At 40.1% G+C, this 13,132-nt stretch overlaps 1 protein-coding gene across 1 annotated transcript in view; it reads right to left on the bottom strand.

Moving 5' to 3' along the window:
* Window positions 1-13,132, bottom strand: part of CUL5 (cullin 5) — a 123,644-nt gene that overhangs the window by 18,174 nt on the left and 92,338 nt on the right. Inside the window, 1 exon segment of the mRNA XM_052652802.1 lies at window positions 474-606. Within this exon segment, the coding sequence (XP_052508762.1) occupies window positions 474-606 (133 nt within the window).

Genomic DNA, 13,132 nt, shown 5'->3' with positions numbered 1-13,132 from the left:
GGCTTATATCATATTATGACAACAAGCAGAGATAAACAAATATGAAAGCAACTAACTTTTTATCTATACTCATTCATCCATAGTTATCTATTTTGGGCCCTCCCAAAAAAGAAGTGAAAAATTCCCAGTCTCTCAACTGGGGGATCCAAACACCACCAGCTAGCTCTGTCTTTCCTTTTGCTGTCCTTTAATAGGAGTTAGAATTTAATTGACTTTTAAAAAAGAATCAAGAAAGGGGAAAAATTAAATGCTATTTCCTTTTCTGACAGCTATAATGTAAAAATTTTCAGTAAAAAAACCAAAGATGTCTTTACTGGCAAAATTTTATAATGTTAGTTGCTTATAGGTATATACTTTAAAGAAAAACTGATGCTATCACAGAAAGCTTTATAATCAAAATAAAAAATTTATTTTTATTTATAATCATAAATTCAAACATAATTACAAATTTGAAGTTAGAAAAAATTACGTACCACTTCTTTAAGCTTTGCTTCAATCTCTTCAGAGGTTAGCTTTTTGCTTAATGGCGTTTTTCTTAGCAACATGTCACAGTAATTGGCAAGCAGTTCAGGGCACTTTGATTCAGGCTGAGTTTTTAATCCCACCCTAAACAACAAATTAAAAGCAGGTGATTAAAAATGATTCAATCTGCAAAAATTTTTTCTAAAGCCAATTTTTCACAGATTTGTTATGTTCTATAAATCCAGTGGGACTAGGGTAAGGAAGTCTACACTGAGGTTGCATAGCTCAAGAAGGCACTCACTCTTGGGCTCCTGTAAGTACACTTACAGAATATTGAGAGAGACCTCCTTGAATTTTGTGAGCTACACGCTTCCTAGTCTCATTCTAGAGGCAGCTTTGCCAATAATCTTTAAAAGATTTTATTCAGATGCTGCTAAAATAGTATTGAAAACTGTGTAAATCCTTGTATACTCACAGCAAAAGTCGCTCAGTCGTGTCCAACTTTTTATGACCCTATGGACTATACAGTCCATGGAATTCTTCAGGCCAGAATACTGGAGTGAGTAGCCTTTCCCTTCTCCAGGGAATCTTCCCAACCCAGGGATCAAACCCAGGTCTCCAACATTGCAGGCAGACTCTTTACCAGCTGAGCCACAAGGGAACCCCAAGAAGACTGGAGTGGGTAGCCTATCCCTTCTCCAGCAGATCTTCCTGAACCAGGAATAGAACCAGGGTCTCCTGCATTGCAGGTGGATTCTTTACCAACTGAGCTATCAGGGAAGCCTTGTATACTTATAAGTTAACAATTAAAAATTTTTTTTAAAGCACTCAGTGTTCAACTTATCAGCAAGATGTCACACAATATCCTCTTCTGCTTTTTACTGACCTGACTCAGAACATCAATTAAAAAGATTAAAATAAAACTGTTACTTTACTCTTTGAAACATATAAAATGTAACCTAAATTTCACAGTGATATATCTATCATTATCCATTAAAAAAAAAAAACTTTAAACAAACTTTCCTTAGACAATGAACTTATATCACTATTTCACTTTCCCAACAGAACTTTAAAACCAGTGTATTGTATTTTATGCTTGAAAGTCTTTTATTCTTTACTTCTCTAAGCTATATATGTAAATATATTTAAACTCAACATTTAAAAATTGTGTATATATATATAAAATTTAACCATTATCGGAAATTGTAAGTACACAACATAACAAAACAACATAATTATATTGTGTATGTGTATAAAACATGCATGTGCAAAATTTTTTTGTCTAATGAAGTAGATGTAACTTTTTTCCCCTTCCAATTATAAACTCAGGAATGATTAATTTTACTTCTACTTAAAAAAAAATTATTTATGGCTGTGCTGGGTCTTTGCTGCTGCACACAGGCTTTTTCTAATTGCAAGGAGTGGAGGCTACTATCTAGCTGCAGCATGAGGGCATCTCATTGTGGTGGCTTCTCTTGTTGTAGAGCATGGGCTCTGACGCATGTGGGCTCAGTAGTTGTTTTACATTGGCTTAGTTGCCCCATGGCATGTGGAGATCTTCCTGGACCAGGGATCGAACCTGTGCTCTCTGCATTGGCAGGCAGATTCTTAACCAATGGACCACCTGGAAGTCCTGCTGCTGCTGCTGTTAAGTCGCTTCAGTCGTGTCAGACTCTGTGCAATCCCGTGGATGGCAGCCCACCAGGCTCCACCGTCCCTGGGATTCTACAGGCAAGAATACTGGAGTGGGTTACCATTTCCTTCTCCAACGCGTGAAAATGAAGTCGCTCAATAGTGTCCGACTCTTTGCAACCCCATGGACTACAGCCCACCAGGCTCCTCTGTCCATGGGATTTTCCAGGCAAGAGTACTGGAGTGGGGTGCCATTGCCTTCTCTGGTGTTAGAGCCTAAGCTTGGCAAATTAGACGTTCACTAGAAAGGAGTAGCATCCAGGTGTCAAAAACCAACAGACAGGGACTTCCCTGCTGGTCCTGTGGTTAAGACTCTCAGCTCCCAATGCAGGGGGCCCAGGTTCGATCCTTGGTCAGGGAACTAGATCCCACATGCTGCAACTAAGACCTGGTGCAGCTAAATAAATGAATTTTTTTAAAAAAGCAAAAAACCAACAGACAAGGGGTATATGGATGAGAAGGAGTGGCCAGGCATGGAGTACGAGAGAACAAATAAGAAAGGAGGATGTCCATGCAAAGGGAAGGCAAAAGGGGAAGTGTTAAGGCTCCAGCTGGATGAGGAAGGCATTCATGTTGGCAGTGGCCCAGCTGGGGGAGTCAGAGCCTTAGCAGGGTGGGGCGTGTATCCACAAAGAAACAAGGCCAGGTTCTATAGTTTAAAATGCTTTTGTGCATCCCTACCCTAGTTTGCCAACTGCGGGGGACCAGACCAGTGAAGCAACAATACCAATGAATACACCCAGCACCAGATTCTGCTCTCTAAATACCAACATCCACTAAAATCAACTAGGACTTTGTCAGAGTTGTCAAAATGGCTAATCCTGTGGCCAGACAACGTAAATTGCAAAATGAATCTGGAAACCTCATGTGCCAAAAAGAAAGGAAGAATTTACTGTTAAAAGGACTCAGAAACTAGTTGCCACTGTGAAACCTAGGATAATTTGAAAATGAAAATAAAAAATAAAAGTAAATTATGGGAGTTCCAGAAAAACATCTACTTCTGATTCACTGACTATGCTATAGCCTTTGACTGTGTGGATCTCAAAAAACTGTGGAAAATTCTTAAAGAGATGAGAGTACCAGAGCACCTTACCCATTTTCTGAGAAACCTGTATAAGGGTCAGAAGTAAAAGTTAGAACCAGACATGGAAGAACTGACTAGTTCAAAACTGGGACAGGAGTACAGCAAGGCTGTATATTGTCACCCTACTTATTCAACTTCTATGCAGAGTACATCATGCAAAATGTCAGGCTGGATGAATCACAAGCTGGAATTAAGACTCTTGGGAGAAATATCAACAATCTCACATATGCAGATGATACCACTCTAAAAACAGAAAGAGAAGAGGAATTAAAGAGTCTCTTGTTGAGGGTGAAAGAGGAGAGTTAAAATGCTGGCCTGAAACTCAACATGAATAAAATTAAAATCATGGCATCTGGTCCCACCACTTCATGGCAAATAGATGGAGAAAAAGTGGAAGCAGTGACAGATTTTGTTTTCTTGGGTCCCAAAATCACTGAGGACACTGACTCTAGCCATGAATTAAAAGACACTTGCTGCCTGGGAGTTAAAGCTATGACCAATCTAAACAGCATATTAAAAAGCAGAGACATTACTACTGACAAAGGTCGGTATGGTCAAGACTATGGGTTTTCCAGTAGTCATGTACAGATGTGAGAGCTGGACCACAAAAAAGAAGGCTGATCATTGACGAATTGATGCTTTTGAATTATGGTGTGGAGAAGACTCTTGAGAGTCCTTTGGACTGCAAGAAGACCAAACCAGTCAATCCTAAAGAAAATCAAACCTGAATAATCCATCGGAGGGATTGAGGCTGAAGCTGAAGCCCCAATACTTTGGCCACCTGAGGTGAAGAGCCGACTCACTAGAAGAGACCTTGATGCTGGGAATGATTGAAGGCAAAAGGAGAAGAGGGTGGCAGAGAATGAAATAGTTAGACTGCATCACCAACTCAATGGACATAAATTTGAGCAAATTCTGGCAGACAGTGGAGGACAGAGGAACCTGGCATCCTTCAGTCCACGGAGTTGTAAAAGGTTGATAGGACTTAGCAACTGAACAATAACAACAACAAAATGAGAGTTCCTTGGTGGTCTAGTGGTTAGGATTCAGGGTTTTAACTGCCATGGCCTGGGAACTGAGATCCTGTAAGCCATGTGGCACAACACCCTGCCTCAAAAAGAAGAGAACCCACTGAATAAATATAGTAATAGTAAACTGAATCCATACTGAGATGATAAATCCATGTACAAACTGAAAATTTCACAAACAATGATGGGATCTAAAGGAAATCAGTTCTGAATATTCATTGGAAGTACTGATGCTGAAGCTGAAGCTCAAACACTTTGGCCATCTGACGTGATGAACTGACTCATTTGAAAAGACCCTGAAGCTGGGAAAGATTGAAGGCAGGAGGAGAAGGGGATGACAGAGGATGAGATGTTTGGATGGCATCACCAACTCAATGGACATAAGTTTGAGCAAGCTCCGGGAGTTGGTGATGGATAGGAAGCCTGGCGTGCTGCAATCCATGGGGTCACAAACAGTCGGACACAACTGAGTGACTGAACGGAACTGAACTGAACTGATGGAATCTTTACACAGTTGTAAAGTACTTGTCAACAAATACCTAATTACAAAAAGAAAAGGAAATAACTGAGTGGAGAAGTGTGGCAGGCACCAACTTAATCAGGTGACCAAACTAAATAAAACTGATACTGCAATAAATCAAAATCATGCACCGTCATTTAGATAAGATGCAGTAAGGGAATTCCTGGTGGTCCAGTGGTTAGGGCTCCACTCTTTCACTGACAAGGGTCAATTCCTGGTTGAGGAACTAGGATTCCATAAGCCATGTGGCATGGCTAAAACAAAACCAAAAAATGCAGTAAGAATAATAGACTTTCACTTCTGCCAAAGATGCAAACCTGAATCTAAAAAAAAAAAACAACAAAAAAACCCAACCCATCAGATTAACTCAAACTAATGAACATCTCACAAAAAATCTGGACTGTAATCTTCAAAAATGTCAAGGTAACAAGAGTCAAAGGAGAGATGGTTCCAGACCAAAGGAAAAGGTCAGTTCAGTTCAGTTCAGTCGCTCAGTCATGTCCAACTCTTTGCGACCCCATGAACTGCAGAATGCCAGGGCTCCCTGTCCATCACCAACTCCCGGAGTTCACTCAAACTCACGTCCATCGAAATGCAACAACTAAATGTGAAACACAATTGTGTACTGGATCCTTCTGCTACAAAGAATACAATATGGTCACTAAGCTTAGTGATCTGAGTAGATGGTTATTATGCATCAAAGTCAATTTTAATTATTTTGATAGCTGTATTGGGATTATATTTGTAGAAAATATACACAACTGTACTTGGAATAATGAACAACTTACTCTCAAATAGTTCTAGAAAAAAAGTTTTAATATATTTTCAAAGAGAAAAACATAATGAAACTTCCAACTTTGTGTATATTATTTTGACAACTGAGAAAAAATATGCCTTAAAAAGCACAACCAAAACTAAAATGAGATTAAATTTAAAAATTTGAAGAGCCCTGTATCTATTAAAGAAATTGAACTTGTAGTCAGTATCTGCCCATAGAGAAAACTATCAGCCCAAATGGTTTTACCAGTGAATTCTACCAAACATTTAAGGAAGAAGTAATAACAATTAACCTATTTCTTTTAAAATCATACAAAAGGAAAGAATAACTCTCAACCCTTTTTATGAGGCCAACATAATCCTAAAATCAGAAAACAATAAAGATATCACAAAAATGATAATTATTCAAGGCACAAAGGCCAGAAAGAGGTAAATCATTCCCCAAAATAAACAAAAATATTTAACAGAACATAAGCAAATTAAATCCAGGGAATATACAAAAAGAATTAATACAACATCACCAAGTAGAATTTACGCCAAGAATTCAACCTTGGTTAAATGTTTCCTTAAAAAAATTCAATGTTTCCTGAGGAAGAAAAGTGGAGCTGAAGGAATCAGGCTTCCTGCTAACTCTGGACCATACTACAAAGTCCAGTCATCAAACAATACTGTACTGGCATGATATTGATATTAAAAAAAAACATACACACACCGAAATATGTATCAATGGAACAGGGTGGAAAGCCTAGAAATATATCCATGCATCTATGGTTGATTAATCTATGACACAGGAGGCAAGAATATACAATGGAGAAAAGACAGTCTTTTCAATAGATGATGCCAGAAAAACTGGACAGCTACATGCAAAAGAATGAAATTAGAACAATTCCTAACATTATACACAAAAATAAACTCAAATGGATTAAAGACCTAAATGTAAGACTGCCCACTATTAAACTCGTAAACACAGGCAGAACCACATAAACTGCAGTTAAGGTCTTTCTGGATCTACCTCATAGAATTGGGGGGCGGGGGGGAAGGAACCTAATTAAACTTAAAAGCTTTTGCATAGCAAAGGAAACAACAACCTACAAAATGGGAGAAAATATTTGCAAATGAAGTGACTGACAAAGGACTAATCTCCAAAATATACAAATAGCTCATGCAGCTCAATATCAAAACAACAAACAACCTAATCAAATGATGGGCATGCATGTGTACTAAGTTGCTTCAGTTGTGTCCGACTCTTTGTGACCCTATGGACTATAGCCTACCAGGCTCTTCTGTCCATGGGATTCTCCAGGCAAGAATACTGGAGTGGGTTGCCATGCCCTCTCCATGGGATCTTCCCAGTTCAGGGAATAAACCCACGTTTCTTATGTTTCCTGTATTGGCAGGCGGGTTCTTCACCTCTAGCACCACCTGGGAAGCCAAAGAGTGAAGTGAACTGAAGTGAAATGAAAGTCATTTATTCGTGTCCAACTCTTTGTGACCCTATGGACTGACTGTAGCCCACCAGGCTCTTCTGTCCATGGGATTTCATAGGCAAGAATATTGGAGTGGGCAGCCATTCCCTTTTCCAAAGGATCCTCCTGATCCAGGTATCGAACTTGCATCTCCTGCACTTCAGGCAGGTTCTTTACTGTCTGAGCCACCAAGGAAGCCCAAACAATGGGCAGAAGATCTAAACAGACACTTCTCGAAAAACAACAGATAGCCAAAAAGCACATGAAAAGATGCTTAATATGGCCAATTATTAGAGAAATGCAAATCGAAATACAATGAGGTATCACACCACCAGTCAGAAGGGTTAGCATCAAAAAGTCTACAAATAGGGCTTCTCTGGTGGCTCAGTGGTAAAGACTCTGTCTGCCACTGCAGGAGACATGGATTCAACCCCTGATCTGGGAAGATCCCACATCCCATGGAGCAACTAAGCCCATGGGCCACAACTTTTGAGCCTGTGCCCTAGAGCCTGGAAGCCGCAACTACTGAACCCACAAGCTGCCCTAGAGTCCATGCTCTACAACAAGAGAAGCCACCACAGTGAGAAGCTGATACACCGCAACTAGAGAGCAGCCCCTGCTTGCTCCAACTAGAGGAAAGCCTGTGCAGCAACAAAGATCCAGCACAGCAAATAAATAAATAAAATGATTTTTTTTTAATGTCTAAAAAGTCTATAAACAATAAATACTGGAGAGGGTATGGAGAACCCCCCTAAACTGTTGGTGAGAATGTAAGTTGGTACAACTGTTATGGACGGTCCTTAAAAAACTAAAAATAAAACTAGTATATGATCCAGTAATCCCACTCCTGGGCATATATCCAGAAAAAAACATAATTCAAAAAGATACTGTAGGAGACAGGAAGAATAAAAGAAAAGAGGGCCCCGTTAAGGGCCGCAAAATAAATTTATAATTACTGATAAACTGGATGCTATAAGGCATGAGACTCTTGGAACAAGTCCAGAGGGAACAGTTCATAATCTTGAAAACAAGATATGATCCTGGGGTCGGAAAATGGATCCCGGACTGTTTCTCAAGTGGCATCTCAGAGTCACATGTTTACTGTATCTGGTGGAAAATCTATAGATAAGAATATGAGTATTGGCTACTGATTTGTTATTGATTACTGTTTCCTAATTACTCAATGGTTAATGATCATTTTGTTCTTTGGCCCTGAAGGCCACATGAGTTATAGTTTAATTCCCTGCTTATTCTTTCATTCACGGTTGAAAGTATAATCAAGCTGGGTTGGATTCAGTTTCCGCACCTTCACCTTGGAGCGGTGTTGGTCCCCTGATCCTCGCTTTTCTCTAAATTCTTGTGTCTTGTTTCTCATTCTCTCACTGTATCGTGCTTTCAGAAACCCTGCTTGTCGAGCTAGTCTCGACAGATATAGGCAACCCAACGTTCACTGCAGCATTATTTACAATAGCTAGGACATGAAAGGAACCTAAGTAAATGCCCATTGACAGAGGAATGGACTGCAAAGAGATCCAACCCAGTCCATCCTAAAGGAAATCAGTCCTGAATACTCATTGGAAGGACTGATGTTGAAGCTGAAACTCCAATACTTTGGCCACCTGATGTGAAGAGCTGACTCATCTGAAAAGACCCCGATGCTGGGAAAGATTGAGGGCAGGAAGAGAAGGGGATGACAGAGGATGAGGTGGTTGGATGGCATCACCGACTTGACAGACATGAGCTTGAGTAGGCTCTGGGAGTCGGTGAAGGACAGGGAGGTTTGGCGTGCTGGAGCCCATGGGGTCGCAAAGAGTCCAACATGACTGAGTGACTGAACTGACAGAAAAATGGATAAATAAGATGTGGTACATGTATACAATGGAATATTACGTAACCACAAAAAGAACAAAATAATGCCATTTGCAGCAGCATGGATGGACCTAGAACCTATCATATAAGTGAAGAAAGTCAGAGAAAGACAAATATCATATGAATCCACTTACAAGTAAAATCTAAAAAAAAAAAAAAGATACAAATGAACTTATTCACAAAGCAGAAACAGAATCATAGTTTGAAAACAAACATTGTTTTGAACGGGGAAAAGTGGGTGGGGAAGAATAAGTCAGGAGTTTAGGATTAACATATATACACTACTGGGCTTCCCTAGTGGCTCAGGTGTAAAGAATCCACCTGCCAATGCAGGAGACACGGGTTTGATTCGTGGTCTGGTAAGATCACACATGCCACAGAACAACTAAGCACATGCAAGACCACTAATCAGCATGTGCTCTAGAGCCAGAGAGCCACAACTACTGAGCCCACACGCTCTAGAGCCTGTCCTCCCAAAAGAGAAGCCATTGCAATGAGAAGCCCATGTACCACAACTAGAGAGTAGCTTGTGCTCACTGCAACTAGAGAAAAGCCCAGACAGCAACAAAGACCCAGCACAGCCAAAAATAACCAGACAAAATTATAGAACAAACATATACACACTACTCTATATAAAATGGGGCTTCCCAGGTGGTGACAGTGGTAAAGAACCCAGCAGCCAATGCAAGAGACATAAGAGATGTGGATTTGATCCCTGAGTCAGGAAGACTGTCTAGAGGAGGAAATGGCAACCCACTTGCCTGGAGTATCCCATGGATAGAGAAGCCTGGCAGGCTACAGTCCATAGGGTTGCAAAGAGTTGTTATGACTTAGCATGCACACATGCATATAGAAAATAATCAACAAAGACCTACTCTAAAGCACAAGGAACTCTACTCAATCTTCTGTAATAAGCAAAGTGGGAAAAAGTCTGAGAAAGAATGGATATATATATATCCATTCAGTTCAGTCGCTCAGTCGTGTCCAACTCCGCGACCCCATGAACCGCAGCACGCCAGGCCTCCCTGTCCATCACCAACTCCCAGAGTCCACCCAAACCCATGTCCATCGAGTCGGTGATGCCATCCAGCCATCTTATCCTCTGTCGTCCCCTTCTCCTCCTGCCTTCAATCTTCCGCAGCATCAGGGTCTTTTCAGATGAGTCAGCTCTTCACATCAGGTGGCCAAAGTATTGGAGTTTCAGCTTCAGCATCAGTCCTTCCAATGAACACCCGAGACTGATCTCCTTTAGGATGGACTGGTTGGCTCTCCCCTGGCAGTACAAGGGGCTCTCAAGAGTCTTCTCCAACACCACAGTTCAAAAGCATCAATTCTTCGGCACTCAGCTTTCTTTATAGTCCAACTCTCACATCCATACATAACTGCTGGACAAACCTGAGCCATGACTGGATGGACCTTTGTTGGCAAAGTAATGTCTCTGCTTTTTAGTATGCTGTCTAGGTTGGTCATAACTTTCCTTCTAAGGAGTAAGCATCTTTTAATTTCATGGCTGCAATTACCATCTGCAGTGATTTTGGAGCCCCAAAAAATAAAGTCAGCTACTGTTTCCCCATCTATTAGCCATGAAGTGATGGGACCGGATGCCATGATCTTAGATTTCTGAATGTTGAGTTTTAAGCCAGCTTTTGCACTTTCCTCTTTCACTTTCCTCAAGAGGCTCTTTAGGTCTTCTTCACTTTCTGCCATAAAGGTGGTGTCATCTGCATAGCTGAGGTTATTGATATTTCTCCCAGCAATCTTGATTCCAGCTTGTGCTTCTTCCAGCCCAGCGTTTCTCATGATGTACTCTGCATAGAAGTTAAATAAGTAGGGTGACAACATACAGCCTTGACATACTCCTTTTCCTATTTGGAACCAGTCTGTTGTTCCATGTCCAGTTCTAACTGTTGTTTCCTCACCTGCATACAGGTTTCTCAAGAGGCAGGTCAGGTAGTCTGGTATTCCTCTCTCTTTCAGGATTTTCCAGTTTATTGTGATCCACACAGTCAAAGGCTTTGGTATAGTCAATAAAGCAGAAATAGATATTTTTCTGGAACTCTCTTACTTTTTTGATGACCCAGTGGATGCTGGCAATTTGATCTCTGGTTCCTTTGCTGTTTCTAAAACCAGCTTGAACATCTGGAAGTTCACGGTTCACAAATTTGCTGAAGCCTGGCTTGGAGAATTTTGAGCATTACTTTACTAGCATGTGAGATGAGTCCAATTGTGTGGTATATATATATGTATAAGTTAATCAGTTTGCTGTACATCTGAAACTAACATGTTGTAAATCAACTATATTCCAATATATATATATATATGAATTTTCAAAAAAAAAAAAAAGCAGAATTGAGGTTTCTTTCTAGGAAGAAATCCTGTCCCAAGTGTAAAATCAACTCCCGCCCAAGAATTTCCAGCCTGCTAGCCTGCCCAACAAACTTCAGATTTGCCAACTCCCAGAACTACCAGATGATACAGAGTCTGCCCACAGGCAGAAAACTGGAGTTCAGTCCCTGGGTTGGGAAGATCCCTTGGAGAAGGAAATGGTGACCCACTCCAGTATTCTTGCCTGGAAAATCCCATGGACGGAGTAGCCTGGTGGGCTACAGTCCATGGGGTCTCAAAGAGTTGGACACGACTGAGCAACTAATACTGTATTTTTACAATTACACAGCAATGAGGGGCTTCCCTGGTGGTTTGAATGGTAAAGAATCCGCCTGCAATGTGGGAGAACTGGGTTTGATCCTTGGGTTGGGAAGATGCCTTGGAGGAGGGCATGGCAACCCACTCCAGTATTTTTGCCTGGAGAATCCCCACTGACACAGGAGCCTGGTGAGCTGCAGTCCATGGCGTTGCAAAGAGTTGGTCACAACTGAGCGACTAAGCACAAGACAACACAATTACATAAGCCAATTCCTTTAAATAAATCTTTCTTTAACAATCCTCAGCAATCCAACACCCATCAATGTATGTCACCACATCAAAAGAGTAAGGAAAGAGACTTCCCCAGCAGTCCAGTGGTTAAGATCTACCTTCCAATGCAGGGGACTCCGGTTCGACCCCTGGTTGGGGATCTAAGATCCCACATGCCTATGTGCTGCAACTACTGAGCCCACACACTGCAATGAAAGATCTCGCATGCTGCCACTAAGACCTGACACAGCCAAATAAATAAAACTACTTAAAAGAAAAAATAATAAGGAAGAAAAACCTTATGGTCATTTGACACACAAAAGGCATACAGTAAATCAACACCCATTCATCATCAAAGCTTTCCAGCAAATTATGAATAAAAAGCATCCCTATGAAAAATCCTTACCTAACTTTGTACTTAGAGACAAAATATTAAGGATGCCCACTCTCACTATTTCTATTCAACACTGTACTTATGATCCTATCCAGTGGGTCAAACCATAAAAAGAAATAACTCTTTTATTCAGAGATTACATGATTTTTTACATAGAAAATTTTAGGAAATCTATAAAAGAACTACTAGAACTAGTAACTTTAACAAGGTAACGATATAAGACCAATTTATAAAAAACAACCATATTTCTATATACTAGCAAAATACTAGAGTATCAAAAGCACTCAAGAAAAAAAAAGAACAAAGTTACACCAGCTGACTTAGACTTTTCGCAGAACTTTATTAATCATAACTATTTGAAATGGCCTAAGGATATTCATTTAATTCACTGGAATACAATAGAAAGTCTAGAAAAACATACATATTTTTAAGTCACTTGATTCTTCATAAAAGGCACCAAAACAATGCAGTGGGGAATGGAAAGTATTTCCAATAAGTGGTGATGAAACCACTGGCCACCATACAGAAAAGAAAAAAATGAAATTTAACCCCTAATTTACACTATATACAAGTATCAATTTAAGGTGGCTCTTAGACTTAAATGTGAAAGCTACAAATTACAAAGCTTCTAAAAGAAAACAGAAGATTATCTTCTTGTCCTAGTGGTAGATGTAGACAGAGGTTTCCTAGATAAAACAACAGAATCCACAAAAGAAAAGCACACATATAACAAAGGACTGATATACAGAATATATAAGAACTCAGAGCTCACTAATAAACAGGCAAAAAATCTGAACACTTTATAAAGAAAAATGTAAGAATACCCAAAAAATACATGAAAAACTGTTCAATATCAATAGTCATGAGGGAAACGGGAATCAAAAATATACTTAGGGGACTTCCCTGGTGGTCCAGTTATTAAGAATC

Source organism: Budorcas taxicolor, chromosome 15, assembly GCF_023091745.1.
Source record: "Budorcas taxicolor isolate Tak-1 chromosome 15, Takin1.1, whole genome shotgun sequence".
NCBI classification, from domain to species: Eukaryota; Metazoa; Chordata; class Mammalia; order Artiodactyla; family Bovidae; genus Budorcas; species Budorcas taxicolor.
Note: the sequence above shows the minus strand (reverse complement) of the source record. Positions and strands in the feature narration are given on the sequence as shown.